This window comes from Eptesicus fuscus, chromosome 9 (assembly GCF_027574615.1).
Source record: "Eptesicus fuscus isolate TK198812 chromosome 9, DD_ASM_mEF_20220401, whole genome shotgun sequence".
Taxonomy (NCBI): domain Eukaryota; kingdom Metazoa; phylum Chordata; class Mammalia; order Chiroptera; family Vespertilionidae; genus Eptesicus; species Eptesicus fuscus.
In genome coordinates, this window is record NC_072481.1 from 37598510 (window position 1) to 37626496 (window position 27987).

At 44.8% G+C, this 27987-nt stretch overlaps 1 protein-coding gene and 1 pseudogene across 1 annotated transcript; one reads left to right on the forward strand and one right to left on the reverse strand.

Annotated features, from left to right (window-relative positions):
• Window positions 1-17494: 17494 nt before the first annotated feature.
• Window positions 17495-19068, forward strand: LOC129150341 (parafibromin-like). The gene is given in 2 exon segments (XM_054721366.1): window positions 17495-18407; window positions 18410-19068. Coding segments are annotated over 2 exon segments (1572 nt in total).
• Window positions 19069-23110: 4042 nt separating this feature from the next.
• On the reverse strand, window positions 23111-27755 carry LOC129150207 (BUD13 homolog; annotated as a pseudogene).
• Between the last annotated feature and the right edge of the window lie 232 nt (window positions 27756-27987).

The window sequence follows — 27987 nt, forward strand, 5'->3', positions numbered from 1 at the left end:
ATTAGTGTAGATTACCACCTAATATGTATTTATTTTCTTTTTTAAAAAATATATTTCTTTATTGATTTCAGAGAGGAAGGGGAGAGAGAGATAGAAACATCAATGATGAGAGAGAATCATTGATCGGCTGCCTCCTGCACGACCCCCACTGGGGATTGAGCCCACAACCCAGGCATGTGCCCTTGGCCGGAATCGAACCTGGGACCCTTGAGTCTGCAGGCTGACGCTCTATGCACTGAGCCAAGTCGGCTAGGGCTGTATTTATTTTCTTATAGCCTGCAAAATTATTATTTTTTAAAATATATTTTTATTGATTTTAGAGAAAGAGAAACATCTATCAACTGTCTCCTGCATGCCTCATACTGGGGCTCGAGCCCCACAACCTGGGCATGTGCTCTGACCAGGAAATGAACCAACAACCTTTTGGTGCATGGGAAGAGGCTCAACCAACTGAGCCACACCAGCCAGGGCCAGTTATCATTTCCAAAAGATGAAAAACATGCACTTCCTATGTTCATTGCAGCATTATTTATAATAGCCGAGATTTGGAAGCAGCCCAAGTGTTTATCAGTAGATGAGTGGATAAAAAAGCTGTTGTACATTTACACAATGGAATACTACTACGCCCTAAAAAAACCCAAGAAGGAAATCTTACCCTTTGCAACAGCATGGATGGTCCTGGAGCACATTAAACTAAGTGAAATAAGCCAGCCAGAGGACAAGTACCATAATTCCACTCATGTGGAATCTAATGGACAAAATAAATTAACAAACAAAATAGAAACAGACTCATAAAGAACAGACTGACAGCTGTCAGAGGGGAGGAGACTTGCCCCACTGGTGAAGCGATGAACCAAAAAAACAACAACCTCATAGACACAGACAACAGTATGGTAATTACCAGAGGGAGGGGGGCGGTGGAAGAGGGTAGTATAAATGGTGATGGAAAGAGACCTGACTTGGGATGGTGAACACACAATACAATATACAGATGATGTGTTATAGAATTGTACACCTAAAACCTATATAATTTCACTAACCAATGTCACACCAATAAATTGAATTTAAAAGGTGAAAAACATAACTCATCTATATATAAAAGCCTAATATGCAAGTTGTCCCCTTGGGAGTTCCACTAGGAGACCAGGAGTTCGATCGCTCACTATAATATACGTTGACTACCAGGGGGTGGTGCGGAATGAGAAAAGGCCCCATCTGGCAGCTGAAGGCCCCTATCAGCCCTGATCGCGGCCTGGCCTAGGAACCCTACCTGTGCATGAATGTTGTACACCAGGCCTCTAGTACAAATATAAAATGAACACATGCCAAAGATTTTCTTCATTATAATAAACTACTCATCTGTTATTATCCTAAATCAGGCGTCCTCAAACTATGGCCCATGGGCCACATGCGGGTGTTTTTGCCGTTTTGTTTTTTTACTTCAAAATAAGATATGTGCAGTGTGCATAGGAATTTGTTCATAGTTTTTTTTAAACTATAGCCCGGCCCTCCAACGGTCTGAGGGACAGTGAACTGGCCCCCCTGTTTAAAAAGTTTGAGGACCCCTGTCCTAAATAATGAGGGAACTAGTAAGATGGTAGTACTTGTTCAAATTAGAATTTGAGGTTCAGAGATTTAGATTATCTGAATGCTGAAATGAATTTGCTAGTAGTTGCAAAATGATTAATATCATATTAAGTAATAAATTATAATATTTAGAATTATCTCTTCTACCGGATGGAAATCAATTCCATCTCTACTGGACAAAATTCATGCTCATTACTGTGTATGGGAATCATTTGCATTGCTCTCAGACAATAATTATTGATTGACATTGTCATCAGTTTTTCCACAAGTTAACCTCTATCTATAAAGTTGTAAGATAGTCTAAACGATATAAAGTCAATCAAAGGTATATATCAACAATACAATGAAAGAGCACCTAGGATGGCTTTTTTCATTATGAATTAAATTTCTTTCCTTAGTATAGTATTCTGACTTTCAACCAGAGTGATTTTACCACTCCTATAAAGGATATTTGGTAACATCTGGAGATATTTTGGGTTGTAACTGAGTTGTGTTTCTTGCAGTGGGTAGATACTGCTGAAAACCTTATAATACACAGGAGAGTTTCCCCACCCCCCACAACACACACACATAAAGAATTATCCAGACCAAAATGTCAATAGTGCTGAGGTTGAGAAAACCTGATATGGGGCTATTTCAATTTTTTTTTAATCCAAATTCCAAGATATGTTTTTATTTATTTTTAGAGAGAGGAGGGAGAGAGAGAAATATCGATTTGACAAAGAAACATTGTTTGCCTACTGTATGCATGCCAACCAGGGATTGAATCCATAACCTAAGTATGTACCCTGACTGGGAATTGAACCCACAACCTTTTGGTGTACAGGATGATGCTCCAATCAAATGAGTCACCCTACGAGGGCAGGGCATTTTAATTTTCTAATTCTTCTTGTACCAGTTTTGACAATTTGAGTCTTTCAAATAATTTGTTTTGCTCTAAACTGTTGAATTTCTTCCCATAAAGTTGTTCAGAATATTCTATTGTTTAGTGTCTGTAGCAGGGGGCATCAAACTAAAGCCACAAGCCAAATTCAGCCTACAGCTTGTTTTTGAAATACTTTTACACTTTTCATTTACTGTGGCTCCTTGACTGCTACAAAAACAGAATTGAATTGTTGCTCTAGAGATCATATTGCCCAAAACCCCCAAAATATTGACTATCTGAATCTTTATTAACCTTTTGCACTTGGATGTCTAGATTAAAATTACTCTTTGAATGTATCAATAATTTGAAATATAAAAAAATCTAAATAAATAAGTTTGTATGAAAAGAGACTCCAGTTTTTTATTCTACTGCCGTGCTTTGTAAAATCTGGGGTATTTAAAAAATTAAATCCTGAGTAGAATAAAGGAATCGAGAAAAAAGCAAGCAAGTGCAAAGGGTTAAAAAAAAAGTTGTTGCCCCTGATTTGTAGGATCTCTAATAATATACCTGATATTGATAATTTGTGTCCTTCTCTCTTTAGTACTTTATCAACCTAACTGAAATTTTAGCAAGGCTGGGAGTGTGATCTCAAAACAGTTTAAAACACATTTGTGAGGGGATGTTACGGGTTCCCTCTTATCAAAAAGCCCCACGTGTCTGTGCTACACCAACAGGGTTGCTTTAACACTGAAGCCTCCATCCGCAAGCCCACCCGCCTCCAGGAGCTGGAGGGAGGTTGAAAGTGGCCGAGAAGATGAGCCCAGTATCAGTGGCTCAACAGTCTGAGCCCCGGGCACGGGGAGGTGAGCTCTGACCTCACCAACACACGGAGAATTTGACAGCATCGGCAGTGGCTTCAGAGCTTGTTGCTATTTTGTTTTATTTTTATCTCCTTTTCCCTTTAAACCTCTCCAGGTTACATGCTTTCGAGAGAGGAGCAGCCTTTGCAGCCTCCTTGGTGGAGAGCAGGCCTTTGATCTGGGTTCACATGCAGCTGGACAGAGTCCTGTTTAGAAACACATGTGGGTCTTGCATTATTTGCTCTATTACCGATAAAGAGGATTTTAGATTCTGGCATGTAAATATGTTTCCTGCTTATCCACGAGGACAGGAGGCCAAGCACAGCCACAGGCACAGCCACACTTCTTTGCTCACTCACAGGCCTCCGCCCAAGGGTGGTGATGCAGGCACTTCGCACATAGAGGGGTCCGGGGAGCAGGATTGGGCAGCAAACACCTCAGTTGCATGCTCCCTGTATCAGAGACCAGTAGGTGGGGTGGGGGAGGCTGATCAGAGGTGGGCCTGCTCGGAGGAGGGGCCGTGGGAGGTTGCAGGGAGCTGATTGGCCTGGATCAGGCTGGTTTGCTGTCACAGTGCCCTTTATAGCTACTGGTTGTTTCAGTTGTTCTTGTTCTGCTGTAACAGTCGCTGGTCTGATATATATATAGAGAAGATTGGTTCAACAAGGCTGCTAATTAGGTATATGATGTGTATTTTACAGCTTTAGATTTTACAGAACTCAGAGAAACAAAGGGTTCGCAGGTAAGGGCTAGGATTGAAACCCAGATCCAGTTGATTTTAAGTCCTGGGATCTTTTCTGTTCTTTATACCACTTCTCTAAGTGTTTCTGAGTTGTTCATTCATTCATGTTTGTTTGATTGCTTGTTTGTTTGTTGGTCGGTTGTTTATAATTAGGTAATACAGACACATGTTACACACACACACACACACATGCACACACACACACAGCAGGTACAAAATGGTGAAAAGTTTGTCTTCTAGTCACTAATTCTTCTCCCCAGAGACAATTACTAAGTTAGTAGTTTTCAGATACATCTTGTTCATTTTCTTTTCCACACAAGGTGGCTTCCTTTTCCCTTTTACCACTTAATATAAGTTTGAGATTTTTCCATTTCAGTAAATATAAAAGCGTCTTTTTAAATGGCTGCTTGTTATTCCATTGTATGGATATGCTAATTTTTTTCTTACCAGTGGTTTATAGAAGTATACACTTAGATTTCTTTCCCATATTTTGTCCCCCCCTTTTAAACAAAAAATGCTATAATATCTTTCTATAACTTATATTTTGTACATGTGCTATTCATGGGATGCACATTTAGGTATTTAAATATTTAGGAATGAAATCACTCACTCAAAGGATATGTGCATTATAAACTTTGAGAGATACTGCCAGATGGAGTGGAAGTTGCGATAATAACAGACATTCCTTTCAACAATATATAATTACCTGTGATTTGAATTTCAAATATTTGTAGGTTGTCTTTTAACTTTGTGTATTGCCATTTTTTCTAATTCACAGTGTTTAATTTTTATCTAGTCAGATTTATGGCTTCAGAATTTAATATCAAACTTAGACATTCCCTTCTCTAAGGTTCTAAAACAACGTGTTGTTTTGTTTTTTTGGTCTCACAATTCCATTTTTTAAAGTATTGAAATATTTTGACCTAACAAAAATGTATTTATCTGTCATCAGCATCTCAAATGTTTTCTTTCAGTCTACACTTTTGTACTGACTTTTTATGGTTGAATATTTTTTTTGTCTCAGATTATTTTCTACCTACTGTTCCATTTGTATCTTTTCTTGTTGACCTGCAGTGTCTCTCAGGGAAGAAGGAGTCTACTAGTATATCCCTCGCTACTGATGTATAATTAACAATTAGTCACCGATGTTTTTATAATATGAGATCATGTTATACGCTTATTCTCTGCTTGAACGGAAATCATGTGAGTTCTGCGTCTGGCACCTGTCAATCAGCTGAGCAGCGCTCCCAATGACCACTCCTGCATTGAGCATCTGCCCCCTGGAGGTCGGTGTGCATCATAGCGACCAGTCATTTGGTCATTTGGTCATTCGGCCGTTTATTTGCCATAAGAATGGCATGTCCCAAATAAGGGCTATTCCTTCAGGCTAGGTCCAGCAGATTCACAGCCACCAAGAAGGAATGTGAGTGAGAAATACATGTTTACTGTTATAAACTACTAAGACTTTAGGGTTGTTTGTTATCTCAGCAAACCTGACATTCACATCTTAATTGTATCTACGTTTAACCCTTGTATCATGAAGTATAACGTACATCCAAAATAAGGAAACAAAACAAATGTTCCCTGCCATAAATTACCACTAAGTTAATCCCCATGTGACCATCACCAACCAGGTCAAGAGGCAAAATATTTTCCAGCCCTGGTAAACAAGACTATACCCTCTCTTCAATGCAATAGGCTGAATTGTGTCCCCTAAAATTCATAAGTTGAAGTCCCAACCCCCCATAATTCAGAATGTGACTGTATTTAGAGAGTCTTTGAGGAGATAAGTTAAAATGAGGTCTTTAGGGTGGACCCTACTCCAGTGTGACAGGTATCATTATAAGAAGAGGAAATTAGGACACAAATATGCAAAGAAGAAAGACCACGTGAAGACATGGGGAGAAGAGAGTTCCCTATAAGCCAAGGAAAGAGGTCTCAGAAGAAACTAACTCTGCCAACACCTTGATCTTGGACTTCTGCCTCTAGAGTTGTAATTAAATAAATTTTTGTTGTTTAAGCCTGTGTTGTTTTGTTATGGCAGCTCTAGGGAATTAATTTACTCATTATAGTTGGTTCCTCAATATCCATTAGCAATAATCTCTGTACTTACAGTTCTTCCATCGGTATTGTTTGTTGCTTGTTTTGTTTTTTAATTTTCATAGAAATGTAATCATGCACTGCGTGTGTGTGTTGGTTACTTGTGCTCATAATTATAACATGAGGTTCATCACTCTCTTTGCTACAAACACATTCTACCATGTATTAACTCATTCTACTGTTTGTGTACTTTTGTGCTATTTCTTATCTGGAGCTATAATGAATAATCTCTATATATAAAAGCCCAAGCGACCAAACAGTCGAATGACCAAATGACCGAATGACTGGTCACTATAATGCACACCGACCTCCAGGGGGCAGATGCTCAATGCAGGAGTGGTCAGTGGGAGCGCTGCTCAGCTGATTGACAGGTGCCAGACGCAGAACTCACAGCTGGTGAGCACTGCTGTGGCGGCGCGAGCCTCTCCCAATTGGGACAGACTGGGCGCAAGTCCACAGCAGGTGCAGCAGGGCCAGGATAAGTGGGAGCAGGACGCAGGAATGGCAGGTGGCGTTGGACTGCCGGTTTTGGCCCAATCCCAGCAGGGCATGCTGAGGAACCCTACCAGTGCACGAATCTGTGCACCGGGCCTCTAGTTCTATATAATAAAAGCCTAATATGTTAAGTGTCCGGTCGACCACTCGGCCGTTCAACCAATCAAAGCATAATATGCTAATGATATGCTAAGGCTGCTCAACTGCTCACTATGACGTGCACTGACCACCAAGGGCAGATGCTCCGACCAGTAGGTTAGCTTGATGCTGGGGTCCAGCTGATCGGGACTGAACAAGACAGGGCCTGACACACACTGGAGTACTCCCATGGTCTTTCCCTAGCTGGCCAACCTCCTGTTTCTCTCCCAGTCCTGATCATGCACTGGTGGGGTCCCACAGTCTAGCCTGCACCCTCTCGAAATCTGGGACCCCTCAGGGGATGTCAAAGAGCTGGTTTCGGCCCAAACCTACAGGGGGAGCGCTGCTCAGCCAGAAGCCAGGCTCACGCTGGTGGGCACAGCAGCGGTGGCAGGAGCCTCTCCCGCCTCCATGGTAGCACTAAGGATGTCCAGCTGCCAGCTTAGGCCCGCTCCCCCCAGCTTAGGCCCCCGGGGAGCGGGCCTAAGCCATCAGCCAGACATCTCCCAAGGGCGCAGGCTGGGCTGAGGGACCCCGCTCCCCAAGTGCACAAATTTTGTTTACCGGGCCTCTAGTACTGCTATAAAATTCTTGAACACATCTCTTTGTGCTTATGTGCATCAAAGAGTAAAATTCCTGTATTATAGGGTATGTGTATGTTTAACTTTACTAGATAATCCTCTCTAATAAAAGGCTAATATGCAAATTAACCATCACTCTGCTACACAAGCCACGCCCACCAGCCAAGCCACACCCACCAGCCAATCAGGGCGAGTATGCAAATCAACCCCAGCCAAATTGGCTACCATTGGGTTTCTCCGGCAACAGAAGAAGCCAAGCTTTCCACCCACTCTGGCAGGCCCAGGCCTCCACTCAAGGATACAAAGTTTCAATTATAGAAGGTAAACAAATCCAAGTGGCAGCCGCGGATCCAGCAGGAGGCTTGGCTCTGCTCCAGGCTACAAAGTTTCAATTGTAGAAGGTAAATAAATTCCAGTTACCAGGGCCTCTGCTTGGGTCGCCAGGGGTGTGGCTGGCCTGCAAACCACCACAGGCCCCTCGCCCAGGCTGACGCCCCAAGGGAACCCCACCCTGATCCAGGACACCCTTCAGGGCAAACCAGCTGGCCCCCACCTGTGCACCAGGCCTCTATCCTCCTATCTAATAAAAGAGTAATATGCAGATTGACCATCAGTCCAACACACAATATGGCTGCCCCCATGTGGTCAAAGATGGCTGCTCCCAGGTGGACACAAGATGGCCACCACAAGATGGCCAGCTGGGGGAGGGCAGTTGGGAGGCACCAGGCCTGCAAGGGAGGGCAGTTGGAGGCAATCAACCCTGCAGGGGATGGCAGTTAGGAGTGACCATGCTGGCAGAGGAGGGAAGTTGGGGGCAAACAGGCTGGCAGGGGAGCAGTTAGACATTATTCAGGCTGGCATGGGAGTGGTTAGGGGGTGATCAGGCTGGCAAGCAGAAGCGATTTAGGGGCAATCAGGAAGGCAGGCGAGCAGTTGGGAGCCAGCAGCCTGGATTGTGAGAGGGATGTCTGGCTGCCCGTTTAGGCCCGATCCCACCCGGGATCGGGCCTAAACGGGCAGTCGGACATCCCTTGAGGGGTGCCAGATTGGAGGGGTACAGGCTGGGCTGAGGGACACCCCCCCCTCCGTGCACGAATTTCGTGCACCGGGCCTCTAGTGTCAAATAATTTCAAAATTATTTTAATAATTCATGTTTTCACCAGCAGTTCAGGAGAGTCTCTGATGTTCAACATTCTTGCCAACACTTGCTATTGTCAGACTTTTTAATTATTTTGTCATTTAAGAATATACAATTGTTTCTTATTATGGTTTGAATTTGTATTTCTGTGCTTACAAATGAGGTTAAGTAACTTTTAAAAACATTGATTGGTCATTAGAATATCCTTATTTGCAGTCTTTTTTCAACATTCTTGCATGTTTTTGTTGGATAATATTTTTCTTACTGATTTATTTTCTTTATATATTATGAAAGTGAGCCCTTCGTTGGTTATTATGCTATTAATATATTCTTTCATTGAGAAAATGTAAATTTGTTCTGTGACCCACACCATATTAAAAATCAAATAGATTGTGGTTCTAAAAATAAAAAGACAAAACGATACAATTCTTAGAAGATAATCTGGAAGACTATCTCATGACCTTGACATAAAGAAAGTCTTAAGCAGGGCACAAAAATGAGACTGATAAATTTGATCACAACAATTAAATTATTACTCCCAAACTACCATTAAAATGATTAGAAGGCAAGCCCACAGAGGGGAAGTGATATTTCCTAGAGGTGTCTAAGTGAGGTAAATCCTCAGTTTCGTGGGTGGAAGTTAATGGATAATGTTTCAAGTTGATCCATCAAGAAATAACCAAACAATAGTAAATACAGAAGCACATAATACTAGTAGGTCCGTGATAGCAGTACCCAGGTCCCTTGCCTCTCTCAGCTGGGACAATCCTGAGGGATGTGTGTTACATGATTTCTGAGGTTAAGCTCCAGCCACCCACAGGGTAATTAGCCTAATTCATTTGGTATTGACCACATTCCTCTTATTACTTCTTCATTAACAGCCAGTGTTCCCTGAATCTCCCAAATAAACCAATGACATCTAATCTTTGTTTCAGGCCTGCATCTGGGAGAACCCAAACTAGAATACCAAGTCTTGAAAACAAAAATTCAAATTTTAAAGCACCTTGTTCATTGCCTTTCAGCTCACCCCCGTAGTAAACCTCACGGGAGAAGTCTATTCAACTAAGATGCCTTGAGTCTATTAACTATATACCAGATTTAGCTGAAAGGCAAGAATGGCAGCAAAGGGAAGAGATTATGCCTTTGAACACCTTGCATTTCAAGTGCACAGGACATGCCTTAGTGTCAGTTCTTAGTGAGAAAGTAGTCTATTTCGGAAGGCAGCTGAGCCTAGACCGTGTTGCTATCTCCATCCCAAAGAGCCCAACAAGCCTCTGGAAGCGTTTCACCAGTCATCCCATTGCACAGTCTGGAAGGAACGTGACGTGCTCCCAAAATCAAGATCCATAGATTTTTGTTCAGTCTTCACCAACTGTTTTATATTTTATCAGCCTAAACTCAGAAAAGCCTTTTCAACAGATGGATTGCATCAGATTCTGTAAATGTTGTAATTGTTTGGCAGGATTAGTACTTATGCTGAAAAATGTAATTTACAAAGATACACACAGACGACATACGTATATTCCCTCAATACACACAGCAACGCAATTTAGGCTGCAAATGAGGCCCCATCATATGCCTTCTGTACAGTGCTCATTAACTCATCAAATCCAGAATTAAACAGCAATTATCTCCAACATTTCAGACTGCTGTTTCTGCCATTTGCTGTTTCATGCCAGCTTAAGAAATGAAGCACAGCCCCCATCCATTTCTCCCCAGAATATTCAAAGACCCTGGAGGGCAGCCAAGTGACACAGTGCTAAATAAAATCAGCCCTTTTAAATTAGGTGTGGGAAGAGAAGATATTTTACTTTACTAAAAAGATAAGCATCCTGTAGTTTGGGCAGTTTCACAGTCACTGCCCAAGGAAATTTACAAAGATGCTGGTCTAGCTTACAAGGAACTCCCTCAGATGACTGTTCTGGGAATGATTCAGAGGTCTTGAGAAAAGAATCCTCTTGATTTATATAATTTCACCAGCCACCCATTTTAATAGAGTATTTTATTGCAAAAATCAAGGAGGAAAGAAATTGCAAGTAAGTCAATCTCAGGCATGCTACCAGGCAGACTTAGGTCCACAGAAAGTTCAAGGCTGACGGAAGAACCCTCCACTAGAGACTTGTGAGAGCAATTGTGGGCTTATCATGTTAATCATCGAAGGCCTCCTCTGTACCAGGCACTGGACTAAGCATGTCACTCCTTAGGTTGAGGCTTAAATGGCTTAAAAATGAGAGGATTAAAGCTCTGGGGTCTTTAATAACTTGCCCAAGGAGGTTGCCCTCAGGCCTGATTCAAACTTAGTTTTGCCAAAGTTCCTGACTTTAAAGCTCCTTTTGTCAAATCTTCAAAAAGATCCCTAATGTTTCTAAAACTTATGTAGCCCACTAGGAAAAAATTGTTTTCTTTTCCCTGATTACTACTCAAAATTGAGGAATGGAGAAGAGGCCAGCTCCTAAATGATGGGGGTTGCGGGGGGGAGAGGGGGGAAGGGAAGATCTTGTTGGTTATGAGTAAAGTCAGCTTTTTAAAGTTCATTTCTCTCTCAATTCTGAAAGAGTTCACAGCCAAACTTTGTGGCAGAAGATGTTTTTTGTTCATCCAAATTGCAATAATTACAAACAATATTGCTTCAGTGTTTTCTGATTACAAAACAAAACCAAAAACAAGTAGAAGAATAAAGATAGGAAAGCATAAAGAAAACAATTCAATCCTGCCAGGCCAGTGTGCTCAGTGGATTGAGCATGGAAGTTATAGGTTCAATTCCTGGTCAGGGCACATGCTGGGGTTGTGGGCTTGACCCCCAGGAGGGGACATACAGGAGGCAGCAAATGGATGTTTCTCTCTCATCGATGTTTCTCTTTCTCTCTCTCTCTCCATTCCTCTCTGTCTCTCTCTCTCTTAAAAAACAACAACAATCCAAAGTAATTATAATGTATACAGAAAAGTACAAAAATTGTAAATCCCCAGTGAATTAAAGTAACATGAAAATCTTTCTGTAACTACATCTCCCACATAGTTTAAGAGACATTTATCACTACTCCAGATGGTCCCCTCATGCCGCCTATACATCACTGCCCTCTTTTCCCCCCACCTTGTAACCACTGTGCGTATTTCTCTAAACTACTGTTGCGTTTTGCCCAAGTTTGAGTTTTATGGAAAGACAACTCTGCTTGATGTACTCATGTTGTTTCATGTAGCTATAGCTCAGTCATTTTTATTGTTGTATAATATTCTATTATACGTTAGTTTAGCAGACTTAGCAAATAAAAATTCAAGATACTCAACTGAATTTGAATTTCAGATAAGTATTTTTAGTATAAATATGTCCCATGCGCCATTTGTGATATGCCTATACTGTAAGATTATTATTTTCTTAAAATTTAAATGGATGTCTTGTGTATTATTTGACAATCCTAATTTTACCATCTTTTTAAAATCATTATTATTTTTTTATTGATTTCAGAGAGGAATGGAGAGGGAGGAAGAGGTAGGAACATCAATGATGAGAAAGAATCATTTATCAGCTGCTTCCTGCACACCACTCACTGTGGATGGAGCCCACAACCCGGGCATGTGTCCTTGACCAGAATCGTACCTGGGACCCTTCAGTCCTCAGGCTGATGCTCTATCTGCTGAGCCAAACCAGCGAGGGCCCTAATTTTACAATCTTTAAAAATTATCTAATACTCTTATGTAGGAAAGTTTCAACTTTTGGCTATTGCAGATATGCTGCTAAGGACATTCTTATACATGTCTTTTCAACATTAAGGTTTTAAAACAAATTCTTCCTTGTGCAATATATGAATATATGCTTTCAATTAAAATGTGATTAAATTATAGTATCAATGTTTTGCATGTCCTGAACATTACAATTTTGGGAGTGTGTAGTATTCCTTTGGGTGACTGGGAATTATCAAATTATAGTAAACTTGTGGCACATTTTATTGATAATTTAGATACTCAGTCACAGTTCTAGAGAACCACTCTGGAGAGTTTGAAGAACACGAGAGAACAAAAACCAAGAGATAGTTGCAGAATAAGCAAGATAGAACTCGAGATTTGCCTCAGTCTCTTTTCTAGACAACACAAGTGAAGATATGATTGAAGATACAATCCCAAGGAAGTACGAGTGGAGAGGAGATGTGGGAAAGACCAGAAGGAAAGCAGTTAAAGGTGGGGTACTACTGAGCTGTCTATGGCTTCAAGAAAACTTTATAGCAGGTTGCTTAATCACAGGAGAGGGCCCTAGAGAGGCCTGTGGATCCATTGAATCTGATTGACAGCTGTAGAAGAATACCAGCCATTCATCTTTAAAGTGTGCCTCTGGGGGTGGTAACACTCCCACACTTCCAGGTTTGGATAATCTAGCCTTGCTGTTAGGACATTGGTGAGGTCAGCTTCTCTCTGGCCACATCCCAGTCAGCCTTGGAGCTGCCATGGAGCTGCTTGTTAGCAGAGATGATGGAGGTCTTGCAGAATCCCATTCCCTGCCTGAGGGGAAGGGGGAAGCAATTAATTAATGGCTGAAGGAGGCAATGATTGTGCTGACCTGGGCTTGACAGTCATAGATAGGCCAAACTGTCATTGTAGCTGCCCCAGCCTGGAGACAAAACAAGCTTCCAGGGCTCAAGGAGCTGGTGGGACTGAGCTGTGTGGAGTGGTAGTTATCCTACCAAATCCAGGAGGGAGTGTAAGCTGGGGAGAGCAACTCTGATTTTCAAGGGAAACAGAATGGATAGAAAATTTGGTAAGCCCAAAACCAACTGTGGCCATATGAGCAGACACAGAAACAAGAAACTTAGCCTCTATTTGTATTTTCTTTCATCTCGTTTCCCCAACATTTTATTAAAACATTGATAAACTTATAGAAAAGGTGAAAGAATGATACAGCAGACACTCATGTCCACAACAAATTCTACAATTAATCTTTTTAAAATCATTATTTTCTTTATCATTCAATCTACCATTAATTCAACATTTTAAAAATGCACTTCAAGTTAACGTCCAGAATCAGATCTATATCCCTGAACAGTTCACCAAGTAATTTACCAAAAGGAGTTCAATATTTGTTTAGTCTTAGTTAAAAGTTTCATGCAGTGAAATGCACAGTACTTAAAAGTCCTGCATAACTCAGATTCAATCCTTTGCATTTTCAACATGACTAATGATTTTGAGCATATTTTCATCTGCTCATTGGCTGTTCCTATAGTTTCTATCAGAATACTTTATAAATTTTTATTGAGTTGTTTTTCTCATTAAATTTGAGAATTCTTTATATATTCTGGACATTAGACTTGTCAGACATATGATTTCCAAATAATTTCTCTTAGTTTGTGTCACACTTACTTTCTTAATGGGAATGTTTTTAAATTTTTGGGGGGCAAAACTTGTTGTCATTATTTATTTTTTTGAATGTTTTCAATTTTGATGTGCTCTTTTTTATTAACTTTAAAAAATATATATTGAATTTTGTAGTTCTGTCTTTTAAACCTTTTATCTCCAAGTGCTTATACCTAAAAAAGTTAAAGGGAAAATGTAATAGGCTAATTTTTCTTCTAGATGTTTTTTTAGTTTTAAGGATTGGGAGTATAATAATCTGAAATTAAGTTTTCAGTATTGTGTAAGACCGAAATTGAGGTTTATTTTGTTCTAAATGGATGTCTGATAGTGCCAGAACTATTTGATGAAAATATTATCCTTTTTACTGTGCTGCCTTTGTCAAAACTCAAATTACAACTTACTGTAGGTCTATTTCTGGGACCTTTACTCATTTTTATAGACCAACTTGTTGATCCTTATGCTGGTACTACACTATGTTGGTCAGAGGAGCTTTCTACTAAGTTTTAAACTCCATTCAAGTCCTCCAAATTTGTCCCTTTTCAAGATTGCTTTGGATATTTTAGGTACTCTGTATTTCCATATAAATTTTAGAATAAGCTTTTTAATATCTAAAAAAAAAAAAGCCCGGTGGGATTATGAGAAGGATTGCATGGGAATCTATAGATCATTTGGGGGAGAATTAAAAGCTTAATAACATCAAGTCTTTCAATTAATGAACATGGTATATATCTCTATTTATGTCTTTTTTTAATTTCTAAGGAAGTGTTCAGGTTGGCAGAATAAGGACCTCTGAAAACCCACATCTCCACACAAGTAAGAACACTAGCAAAAATTTATCAAAAACAATTTTTTGAACTCTGGAAATTAGCCAGAGGCCTACAACAATTTGAGAAAAGTTTATTCAAGAAGAACGGAATCTTGGTAAGAACAACACTTGTGTTGCTTTATCTTGCCCTATTCCCAGGTCCCTCTCCCACAGATCCATGACAGCTTTGAAAACCAATAGCCTCACAATCATTGTACTATGAAAAATAGCCTTTACTGAAGGGGCAAAAAGAGGTGGATGCTTCTCTAAATCTTGATTTTCAGGGAGTAGTCTTAATTTGGCCTGTCTGGCAATTCCCTGAAAAATTTTAATCAGAGACATTGTCTTTATATGACCTGACTCAGAGCTTACTCTTCTTAAACTGCCTTTTCACTAAGCATTTGTCAAGAACCAGCAAAAAGAGGATTAAAAATGGTGGCAGAGTAAGTGGATGCTGCACAGACATGCTTTCAGGAACAAACTAGAATTACAACTAAAATACAAAAAAACTTCCTGAATAATCAATGGAAAACTCACAGGACAGACCCCTGATACCCGAGGACCAAAGGTGGAGACTGCATAGAGACTGGTAGGAGGGGCGGAGGCGATAAAGGGCTGGCTGGGCGCCCACAGACCACAACTAAAGTCCAGGAGAGATATCTCAGCTGTGGGGGGTTGCCACTGAGAACTCTGGGATCTAATCCCCAAGCTGGGCCCCCTAGCAGAGAGCACTAGAACTGAGGAGGGTACCCACATAACATCTAGCTGTGAAAAGTAAGGGTGTGCTGTCTGCCAGGGATTAGCACCTAAAAATTCAGGCACCCTCTTAAAGGGCCAAGGCACAAACTTCCCTGTGGAGTTACCCACCTTGTGTTCCAGCAGAGGGAGGATAAAATGGACTAAAGCTGTGAGAGCAGAACCCAGGACTGGGGACTCAGGAGATAGAGCTCAGAAGGCAGACACCCCAAGTTTCCTGGGCTGAGTCATTTCCTCATCCAGCAGAGGTCATCTTTCCCACATAGACATTTGCCTTGCCTGGGGGAAGACAGTTGATACACCCTATTAGAAAACACCTTGCCCTGAGGCTACTTAAGAGATTAAAAATAACAAGTAGCCTTCAGGCAGAAGCAACTTCCCTACCCTATTGAAAAAAAACCCTTGACACACCTGAGGACAATTGCCTGGAGGCAATTCAAGTTGGAATCCTATTAGTCTGTAGACAGAGGCAGTCTCTGGAGGCTTTGAGTCTTTGCCTGAACCAATTAATCAGAAACAGCCTTGAACACTGTCCTGCACTAGAGATTGAGAGGTGTAGAGAATCTACCTAAAACATAGTCACAAACCCAAACATGAGGAGACAAAATGAGGAGACAAAACAACAACCTCCAAATGAAAGAACCAGAGAATTCTCCTGAAGAAGAGATAAACGAAGCAGAGATAAGAAATTTCTCTGAAACAGAGTTCAGAGTAATGATGGTAAAAATGCTCAACAGCATGAAAAAAGATATAGGAACTATGAAAAAAGAACAGTCTGAGATAAAGAATGACATAACACAAATAAAGAATACATGGTAGGAATTGGAAGGAATACATGGTAGATTAGGGGAAGCTGAGGATGGAATCAGTGAATTAGAAGACTGGGTTGAATATCACTCAATTAGAGAACCAAAAAGAAAAAAAAAACAATTAAAAACTAGGAGGACAGCTTAAGGGAGCTGTGGAACAATGTGAAACATAACAATATTAGAATACCAAGTGTTCCAGAACAGGCAGAAAGGGAGAAAGGCATAGAGAAGGTGTTGGAAGAAATGATGGCAGAACACTTCCCTAACGTGGTAAAGGAAAAAAAATCACACAAGTTCAGGAGGCACAGAGAACCCCAAACAAGAAGAACCCAAACAGGCCCATGACCAGACACATCATAATTAAAATGCCAAAAATTAAAGACAAAGAGAGAACCTTAAAGGGAGAAAGAGAAAAGAACAACCAGCAACAATCATTTAATATCGCATGGTCTGAAGTGTAAACAGTTGGTGTGAACGACAAGCTGACCAAAAACGTTGGAAGGAAGAGCTGGGAAATGGCATGTCCATAAGGGGTTTGGAAAAGCTCCAGCATAGTCCTGGAAACCTAGAAGGCTACATACACTCCCAGAATTGTGTGCATGCTCAGCAAAGACCAAGTTGATTGAGAATTTCTTGTCTTTAGCTGACCTTGAGGCTCTGTATAAACAGGATCGAAAGCTCCAGTAAAGTGGTAAACTGCCTGCCAGAGCATTGAAGGCATGTCTCAAAGCACACACCGTCCCTAGCAGAGATTGGAGCTGTATTGGTTCAAAGAGTGGGTGTAAAAGGGGGGTTCTTTGAAAAGTAACCTCACAGGGTGATCTAGTCACAAATCCCCAACTCGGCAGGTCTTGGTGGACAGTCCCGTCCCAGGCCTATATCTGTAGGAAAATATTTATCTTTGCCTTAAGCACGCCCTGTTTATTATTCATGTGCATCTAGGTTAACGCACCTATGAAACGTCAGAGTAATCCTCTTTTTTTTCAGACTTCTTGGAAGCAACCTCTCTTAAGAAAGCACATAATCTTATAATCCAATCCCTGTCTTGTTTTCTCCCACCTTCATGTAATCTTCTTTACATCCCCTCCTTAATTTCAAACGTATAAAAGGAACTGCAGGATGGGTGCGTGGCATAAGCAGCCGAGGCAGTGGCAGTGGCGGAGGCGGAGGTGCGGGCAGCAGCTGCAGCGGCCCAGTGAGGCAGGGAGATAGCGGCCCAGTGAGGCAGGGAGGCAGCGGCCCTGGTGCACGGGGCCCCCGTGGCGGAGGTGGCGGAAGATGGCAGACGTACTCAGTGTCCTGCGACAGTACAACATCCAGAAGAAGGAGATCTTGGTGAAGGAGGACAAAGTCCTCTTTGGCCGCGAGTTCTCCTGGCCCAAGGACGTGAAGACCAACTACGTGGTGTGGGGGACCGGAACGGAAGGCCGGCCCAGGGAGCACTACACGCTGGAGTGTGTCTTATTTCTCCTGAACAACGTGCACCTGTCCCATCCCGTGTATGTCCGCCTCGCGGCCACGGAGAACATCCCTGTGGTGAGAAGACCCGACCGGAAAGACCTGCTTGCATATCTCAGTGGCGAAGCATCCAGGTCGGCGAGTATCGACCGGGGCGCCCCTGCAGAGCTCGGGCTGCAGCGGTCCACTCCGGGGAAGCGCGCTGCGGACCCCGCGTCAGCAGCAGCCAAGAAGCCCCGCACGGAGGACGGAGAGCGTGTGCGCCTCGACAAGGAGCGGTGGGCTGCCCGCTTGCAGGGTCACAGAGAAGGCATTGTACGGCCTGCACAGATCAGGCCGTTGTCGGAAACCATGTCCGTGGAAAAAATTGCTGCCATCAAAGCCAAAATCATGGCGAAGAAAAGATCCACCATCAAGACGGACCTAGGTGGTCCCTTAGCCGCTCTCAAAGGGAGGAGCTTTGTGGACGCGGAGGTGGATGTGACCCGGGACATTGTCAGCAGAGAGCGAGGGGGGAGGACACGGACAACCATCCTACAGAGCACGGGGAAGACCTTCGCCGAGGACATTTTTGCAATTCTTGAGTCTGTGGAAGCCAGAGAGGCAGGGCGAGCGCCCGAACAGCCACCGGCCCCAAAGGCAGCACCTGTGGCTCCCACATTGCCTACCAAGCAGCCGACCCCAGCTGCCTACAACAGATATGTCCAGGAACGATTCAAAGGAAAAGACACGGAAGCACCTACCATGGGATGATGCTGGAGCCCGTGACGGAGGGTGGGGCGGCCGGTGAGACTCAGACCCCCGCGGCACAGCCAGTACCGAGACCCGTTTCTCAAGCAAGACCCCCTCCTCATCAGAAGAAAGGCTCTCTGACCCCCATCATCATAATCCCTGCCGCCGCCACCTCCTTAATAACCATGCTGAACGCAAAGGACCTTCTGCAGGACCTGACCTTCGTCCCATCAGAGGAGAAGAAGAAACAGGGCTGCCGACGAGAAAATGAAACTCTGATACAGAGGAGAAAAGACCAGATGCAGCCGAGGGGCACCGCGCTCAGCCTCACGGTGCCCTACAGGGTCGTAGACCAGCCTCTGAAGCTCACGCCTCAGGACTGGGACCGGGTCGTGGCCGTCTTCGTGCACGGTCCTGCCTGGCAGTTCAAAGGGTGGCCAGGGCTTTTGCCTGATGGATCTCCAGTTGACATGTTTGCTAAAATTAAAGCCTTCCATCTCAAATATGATCAAGTTCCTCTAGACCCCAACGTGCAGAAGTGGGACGTAACGGTGTTAGAGCTCAGCTATTACAAACGCCACTCGGACAGACGGCTTTTCTTAAGCTTCTGGGAAGCGCTGGATAGGTACATGGTAAGGCATAAATCCCACTTGAGATTCTGAATTACGTGGTTTCCCGTCTGGAAATCTGGATTAAGAAGAGTGGGTATACCTTCTTCTAGAGACTGAGTGTCAAGCTCTGAATTTATCAAAATCACAAATGAAGAAGGTCACCGATGGAGCAAAAGATTTCATCTGATGCTTTGTGCTTCAAAGGGATCATATGATGCCTATCATTCATAGCAAACTTTTGGGCCTACAACTATTTTTTTTTAAATATTAGCCTTCTAGTCTGTAATGGAAATTGTATATTTTGATAGAAGTTTTTTCTCCATTGGTTAAACTAGCATTACTTAAAATGTGTTTCTTTAGAAAAAAAATAAAGAAACTACAAAACTGTTATTTGCTGAAGCATTTGAGATCGAGTTTTGTCTCAAATAAATTGATAAAAATCCTCGACAGCTTTGAACATTTCTTACGTTGGTGAAAGCATTTAAGAAGTCTCTGTTCAATCATTAGTTGACCACTAAGCAAGCCAAGCAGAGACTTCAGTGGTCACAATCAAAAGTGATTGTGCCCCAGCTGGTTCGGTTCAGTGGATAGAGCGTTGGCCTGCAGACTGAAGGGTCCCAGTCTGATTCCAGTCAAGGACACATGTCCAGGTTTCAGGCTCAATCCCCAATGGGGACATGCAGAAGGCAGCTGATCCATGATTCTCTCTCATCATTGATGTTTCTATCTCTCTCTCCTTCTCCCTTCCTCTCTGAAATTAATAAAAATCCTATATAATAAAGAGGTAATATGCAAATTGACTGCCACACCCTTGCACAAGATGGCCCCTCCCCCAAGTGGTAACAAGATGGCCACCATAAGATGGCCGGCAGGGGAGGGCAGTTGTGGGCGATCAGGCCAACAGGGGAGGGCAGCTAGGGGTGACCAGGCCTGCAGGGGAGGGCAGTTAGGGAGGGTCCAGCCATGCAGGGGAAGGTAGTTGGGGGGCACCAGGCCAGCAAGGGTGGGCAGTTGGGGGCAGCCAGGCCTGCAGGGGAGGGCAGCTAGGGGTGACCAGGCCTGCAGGGGAGGGCAGTTGGGGGCAACAAGGCCAGCAGGGGAGGGCAGTTGTGGGGACCAGGCCCATAGGGGAGGGCAGTTAGGGGCGACCAGGTTGGTAGGAGAGGGCAGTTGGGGGCGACCAAATGCCAGGGGAAGGCAGTTGGGGGCGACTGGGCCTGCAAGGGAGGGAGGGGAGCAGGGGGGGACCAGGCCTGCAGGGGAGGACAGTTTAGGGCAACCAGGCCTGCAGGGGATGGAAGTTGGGGGCAGCCAGGCCTGCAGGGGAGGGCAGTTGGGGGCAATCAGGCTGGCAGGGGAGCTGTTAGGTGTCAATCATGCTGGCAGGGGTGTGGTTGGGTGTGATCAGGCTGGCAGGCAGAAGTGGTTAGGGGCAATCAGGCAAGTAGGCAAGTGAGGGGTTGGGAGCCAGCAGTCCTGGATTGTGAGAGTGATGTCTGACTGCCAGTTTAGGGATTGGGCTTAAATGGGCAGTTGGACAGCCCCCAAGGGGTCCCAGATTGGAGAAGGTGCAGGCTGGGCTGAGGGACACACCCCCAGTGCACGAATTTTGTGCACCAGTCCTCTAGTTATCTACACTAATAAAAGAGAAAAATGCAAATTGACCATTCCTTCGTGATGCCCACCAGCCAATCAGGAGTATGCAAATTAAGCCAACAAAGATGGGGGATTAATTTGCATACACAGGTGCTAAGGGGCTGCACACGGCCTCAGCCGCTCTGGGCCTTTGGGCAGCATGGGAAGGCAGAAAGGCAGCTCTGGTTGAAGCGAAGGTGGTGCTGGCAGCCAGGGGAAGGAAGGCCCATTCTTGCACAAATCTTCGTACATTGGGCCTCTAGTTATAAAATAAAAGTGATTGTTCTTTCATTTAATGTTCTGGGAGAAACAGGAACTGAAACTATGCATTTGAATGTGAAATAACATCTAGAAGTCATGTGGGGTGGTAAAATGGCTGAATCTGGGTTGATTTTGGGTGTTCTAAGTCCAGTGCAAGCCTCAACATCTAGGTGGAGACCACAGACCAACAAGTCATTGAGCAAATACGGAAACAAGCAACTGGTGCTAGGTATGTCCACCTGATAGCAGCCCCGCATGAGGCTGCTTCCACCGATGTTAAGCAGAGTTTGAGCACATGTTTTTCAACTTTCCTGGCATTAGGCCCCCTCCTTTATCCTCTGTCTCAGATCTTAAAAGCTCAGGAACCTCAATTGTCTTGTCTTATAATCAAGCACATGAAGTTGGTACACTGAAGTTGTGGCTCAGCTGTGCCCTCTCCTGCCAACCTGGTCGCCCCTAACTGCCCTCCCCTACGGGCCTGGTCCCCCACAACTGCCCTCCCCAGCTGGCCTTGTCGCCCCCAACTGCCCTCCCCTGCAGGCCTGGTCACCCCTAGCTGCCCTCTCCTGCAGCCACAATCGCCCCCAACTGCCCTCCCCAACTAACAAGACCTTTGCCTCGCAAGGTGGTGCAGCGCCCCAGCTACTCCTGCAGTGGGAGGGCCTTAAGTGAATTCACCTTCAGCTGGGACTCCAGGCAAGTGCAGAAGTTTAACTAGAACTTCCTGAGTCAAGCTGTGCACAGTCTGTAATCTTGTGGGGAATGTTTCTCTGACCTGCCAGAGAAATGGATGTTTAGGAATCTACAATTAACACAAATGAGCATAAGCTAAAGGACAAAGCCTCCCAGTAGTCTCTCTACATAGTGTCAGAAAGCTCTCAGGAAGAGGCTGACTTCCCCCTCTGACCCTGCCTCCCCACTCTGCACAGACTCAAGTTTCCACAGCCCGTGGCCAAGGGCGCTTCCAATCCAGTGATTCTTTCTCCAGCAGAGTGAGGGCTACCAGCTGGTGAAACCATTTCAGACAGACTGAATTGATTCTCATGACCCGAGGTGTTGTAAGACTTGTAACAAGTTTATAGACCTCCATGGAAATCTGACTAATTTTTCTTATCGTCCACATAAAGGTTTTAAGGTGAACAGATGACTGTGTGGAGGTGATTATCTGGCAAAGAAGGGACATCTGGGCTGTAGTCACAGCAAGTGAACCTCTTTAGCTGGTGGAGGGGGAGAGGAGACAAACTTACCAGGATTTTGGCGGGAAAAGAGCATTTTGGGTTAATTTGTCTCAACAGGAGTTTCGTTAACTAAATATTCAAGTAGCAGTGTTTGAGAGCTGTGATTCTAGACCCTCAAAAGTTGCCTGGAGAAATCTGTCATTTTCTAGAATGGCTATGTACTGTAGCAGCTCCACCCAGGAAGTGCCAGGCTGTTCTTTGCTAGATCTAGATAGAAAAAAACCATGTGGGGGACCAGAGGGAAAGACATAGCCTTCATTACTTATATCTGGGGAAGACCTGATGGCTGCCAGTTGGGTGAGTTTCCACATTGGACCAGGATAGGCTAGGGGCTTAATTAGCTGAGGGGAGAAAGGAGAGGAGAGAAGGGGAAAGGGAGAGGGGGGAGCCAAGCTGGGAAAGGCCTGTGGTCAGACCAAGGACAGAGAGTCTGGTAAAGCTTGTTAGCCATCAAGGGCGAGGGAAACACTCGGGTCAGTGCTGCCCTGGTCCTCGTGGACACTGGCCAGGCGGACACCATTCCACTGACTGGGAGGTAGAACTGGGCTATATCCTTGCTTGACCCTACAGGCTACACACTTCACATACCCAGCACTGACAATAGTGCCAGGCTACTTCCCACAGGCATGCCAAGGAGAAATCAGTCAGACTGAACTTTTACAAACATCAAAGTTTATTAGAAACCTAACCAAGAACAAACCCTGGGACGCTGGGAAATCAGTTTCTTCTGTAAGTCAGCAGCAATCACTGGTGTTGGCACACCTGAGACGTCACAGGCGCCTCAGTCCAAACGTCAGGTCTCAGATATTCTTCTCAAATGCTAGTGGTCAAAACTAGTCTTCAACAATTGCTCATGTGTGTGGGCTTAAATATTAGCATAGACAACTGTTACAGCGGGACAGCTGGCTGCTCTATGTCCACTACCACAACCCTCAGCCACTCCCATAGCCTCAGAGAAGTTACACACCCTCAACACTCCACTTGTGGGCCAGTCTCTCCATCGCCTTCCTGCTGGCAAGCCTGGCAAAGGGCTTCTGCTCAGATCCCCTGGGTCTGTACCTCCACCCCTGTGATATCCAGGACAGATGGTGAATCTGTTGGGAGGAGGTGCTGGGCCACTGTAGTGACGTCTCACTTTCTTATTGTTGTTCTCCTTGGCTTTATTCTTCTTGATAAAGTTGGCCATGGCGTCCCCCTCTCTTTCTTGTTCTCTCAGCATCTGATCCACATCTTTATCATTAAGACAGCGGGCCAGGCTTTTCATTTTCTTTATTGCATCCTCCACATTTTGTTGCAGCTGCCAGCTCTGGACAAGCCCCTTCCCCCACTGGGCATATAGAGCATGTCTCTGAGTCCTTCTCTGCTTCTCTCCTTTGCTCTAAACTTTCCAGTTTCAAATTCCTCTTATGACCAGACTAATCTTGAAATAGGGTTTCAGCATATTGGAATTCAGCTTCACATGCCATGGTTTCTTGAATTCCTGCTGCTCTCGCTGTTTGTCAGTTAACACCAACACAGTGCTAGCCCCAGAATACACCGGTGCAGCCTTCTTTCCCAGAGGCTGAGCCCTTCGAGGTGGAGACAGGTCAGAATCAGAAGAGTTGGCCCTCTTGTTTCCTCCCTGGTGGAGAGGGGTCAGAAACCGAGCTCTAGTCTTCCAGTCTCTTTCATGGAGGTGACATATCTGAATCAGAATCCTGGTGCCCTGAACTTCGTTTCTTCCATGGAGTAGATACCCAGAAGTGGGATCGCTGGACACACACAGAGACAGACAGGGATGGAAATAAAGAGAGAGAGAGAGAGAGAGAGAGAGAGAGAGAGAGAGAGACAGAGAGAGAGAGATGAAAGAAGAGCCCCGGCTAGCTCTGGGCTGCAGGCACTGAGCTGGTGTGATTTTCTCCAAATCCAGTTAGGCAGCCTGGCTGGAAGGTGCTGGGATTTCCAGCTCCCTCGCTCCCTGGTCAAACTCTATCAAGGCCTCCCCAGGCTCCCAGGGAGTGAGGGGCAGGGTTCACAACTGAAATATATCATGTGATGACAAGTCATTTGAACCCGAGAAAATAGCCCGGAGAAGCCCGGCTAGTTCTCACATCAGCACCACGTCTTCCAGTGAGAACTATCTTTTGGCTGAGGTTGGTGTGGGTGGCTTCCTGGGGAAGTGCAAGTGGCTCTGGCTCAAGAGATGCGCTCAGGCCTCAGTGCGTGCGTGGGCGCGTGTACCTGCGCACGTGTTTGTGTGTGTGTGTGTTGCTGTTTGTGGCTCAGAATGAAGGACAGCTTCTGACTCCACCACTCTCACCAACATGGGCGCTGACAGTTTCCATTTGCATAGCAGTGCCTCCCCGTCTTCACGCTGATGCCCTCACCTGCACATCCCACCCCCCAGGAGATGGGCACTGAGTTTTATAGAGGAAGAAACAGCCGCTTACAGAGGTCCCTTCAGGGCACAAGCTGGGACGAGGTGGCCAGGACTGGTACCCAGCCTCTAGGATCAGAGCCCTCTGCTCTTTCCTCCACATGCTGCAGGGATATCCCGCCAGGCGCTCTGCTCAGAAATAAGAGGGCACCTGTGTGAGCAGAAAAGAGGATTCGTGAGCTAGAATTTAGCTTTGTTGGGAATACACAGATTGAAGCATGGAAAGGACATGGGATGGAAAATACAGATAAAGAACATTAGAGAAATGGGAGACATAGTGTAAAAGTGTAACACATGTGAGATTCTGGCCTTAGGAGGAAAGGGGAGGATAAAGCAGAAGTGATATCTGAAGAAAGAATAGCTGAGTATTTCCAAAAGGCATCAAGCCACAGACTCAAGGAACTCCAAGAACCCCTGCGCGCCCCCTGCCAAACTGGTGAAAAATGAAGTTAAAGAGAAAATTTAAAAGTAGCCAGCAGAAAAGACACCATTGTGTTAAATGGAGCAAGAAGCACTAGGCTAGAAGACCCTTCAGAAGGGAACACCAAGGGGTATCAGGATTTCTCACCAGCTCACCCACACTCAAAAGAAACATTAAAAGTTCATCAGGCAGAGGGAAAACTATCCCTGACGAAGGGAGTAAATAGAGTAAGAATGAAGAGTGCCAAAGTAAAAGGTAGATAAAACTAAATAAATATGGATTGTTTTAAATAATATCTTGTGGGATTTAAAACATATACACAAGTCATAATTAACAAAACAAAACAAAAGTTGTCAATGAGAACTTACACTCCTGGAATCCAAAGTTTCATCTGAGACCTGGGTGAAAACAAAGCACCTCCCCCAATACTGCCATGTCTACTGCCACCTAGTGGCAGCGTACAATGATTGCAGGGAAACCTAAGCAGAAAAGATTTACAAGGTGTAGTAACTAAAAACCTAGTTACCAGTAAACATGGCGAGCTGGCACTGAGTTGTTTAATAAATATTTGTTGAATGAATAGATCACTGCTATGTTTCTTCCTATATTTATTTTTAAGAAAAAAATCACTCTGAAATAAAAACTGGCATCTGTTGATTATAAAGAATTCAGTAAAACATGCTGAAATCCCAAAGATGGAAGTCAAAAAAGCACCCAGATCCCACCAGCCAGAATAACCCAGTAACATTTGGTGAACATCATTTTGAGCAACTTAATATGCAAATACAAGAAGAGGAGCATGGGTAATGAACAAGTGGGTAGAGGTACTTTCATAAAACCATAACAATCGTATTTCAGATACAATTTTAAATTCAATTTTAAATGAATTGCATAAAAGAAAGAGACGTTGATGGAATTGCTGAATTCATATACATATTTCCTCTAGGGAAGAGATACTTCCCCTAAAGTATCCCTTCAAGATTAAAACAATAAAAATAAACTATCAGACCATTAAAGGTTGAAGACATTATAATTTTTTCCAAGGACATATTTTCATTTTTGTTGGTATAGACCAGTGTTCGGCAAACTGCGGCTCGCGAGCCACATGAGGCTCTTTGGCCCCTTGAGTGTGGCTCTTCCACAAAATACCACGAGCAGGCGCGCATGTACAGTGCGATTGAAACTTCGTGGCCCATGCGCAGAAGTCGGTTTTCGGCCTGGGCGAGTCTATTTTGAAGAATTGGTTCTAACGCCGAGCCATACTCAAGGGGCCAAAGAGCCGCATGTGGCTTGCGAGCTGCAGTTTGCCGACCACTGGTATAGACTGACTTCTTGCTGTGAAAGATGAGTTGGTTGGCCCAGCCACATGGGCATGAACACGCAGTTCTGAAAATATTGAAGCCCTTCTGTACCAGTTAGTAAATGTCAGCCACTGGACTCTCCCCAGGGCTCTCACTCTCTCCTGGCTGCCCCAACCCACTGCCAGGACCAACATAAACCCCCACCTCCCAGGGACCCAGCTCCCAGCAGCTTAGTCTCCATCTGTCTTATATAATGTCTGTCAGGTAAGGCTTTGTTTGAAGAAAGTATTCAGTTTGAAAACCCCTGCTCAAGGTCAGCCCTCAGGCCCTTGCAAGTTTGCATGGTCTGGAATTTCTGAGAATGGAAGCCTTTCTCCCAATTCTCCCAAACACACGGAGCTCCTTATGAAGTCAAGTGCACGTCTGCACCCTGATGTGATTACCTTGCATCCAAATGGACAACAGACACAGGCCTGTGGGTATAGAGAGGACCCCTGAGACAGCTCCAAATGGGATGAGGAAGAAGGTGCTGGAGCCCAGGCTCAAGTGGAGGAGGCAGGAAGGGAGTGGGCTTTGCTCCGTGCCCAGGCCTGTGCCAGGTGCTCACGATCCAGATCCTCTCCAATCCTAAGAGAGGTGTTTCTTTGCTGGGAGTAGGGACCTCTGCTCCCCTTCTTGAGCCTTAGACTTGGCATCTAGAATATGGGCATGGCAACCCAGTTGTGGGCTCCTGTCAACCCAGGTGCTCCAGGAAGCCCAGGCCCAGGCAGGACTCCTTAGGGCCATGGTCGGCAAACTGTGGCTCACGAGCCACATGCGGCTCTTTGGCCCCTTGAGTGTGGCTCTTCCACAAAATACCACGGCCTGGGCGAGTCTATTTTGAAGAAGTGGCATTAAAAGAAGTTGAAGTTTAAAAAATTTGGCTCTCAAAGGAAATTTCAATTGTTGTACTGTTGATATTTGGCTCTGTTGACTAATGAGTTTGCCAACCACTGACTTAGGGGAAGGCCCGGGGGGGGAGGTAAGGGCGGGGCTGGGGAGTTCCCTGCTTCATCCTGCAGCTGGGGCCTGGGCAAGGCAGTGGGGAGTCCCTGAGCCACGTGGCCGATGCTTCCTACCCAGCAGCCTCCCACCAAGCCTGGTGTGCCCACTTCACTGTCACTGCGGAGGAGCCCCAGGGAGCAGGAGACAGGACTGAGGTACAGACACAGGGAAGAATCTCCCTGTGAGTCCCTGCTGTCCTCAGAAGCCCCAAAAGGAGGGGCAAGGAGGTGTAAATTCCTTGAGGCTGCTGCTCCCATGAATATAGACTGGCTTAAACTAACAGGAACACAGACCTCCCTGTTCTGGGTTCAGAATCTGAAATCAGGGTGTCTGGGACTGTGCTCCCCTCAAGGGCTTCAGGGGAGGGTCCTTCCTACCTCTTCAGCTTCTGGGGGCTCCTGCCACATCCCTTCAATCTCCATGTGGACCCTCCTCCATCCTCCAGGAACATCTCTTGCATAATCACCTGCCCCTGCCCCACTGTGCACCTGCCCACTCCCTGGTGATCAGGAGCCCCTGCCCCTCTGTTCAGGTGCCCACCTCTGGCTGATGACATGCCCCTGGCCCACTGTTCAGGTGCCCACCACCAGTGTCCACTTCTGGCTGCTCACATGCCCATGCCGCCTGTTCAGGTGCCGAATTCTGGCTGTGCCA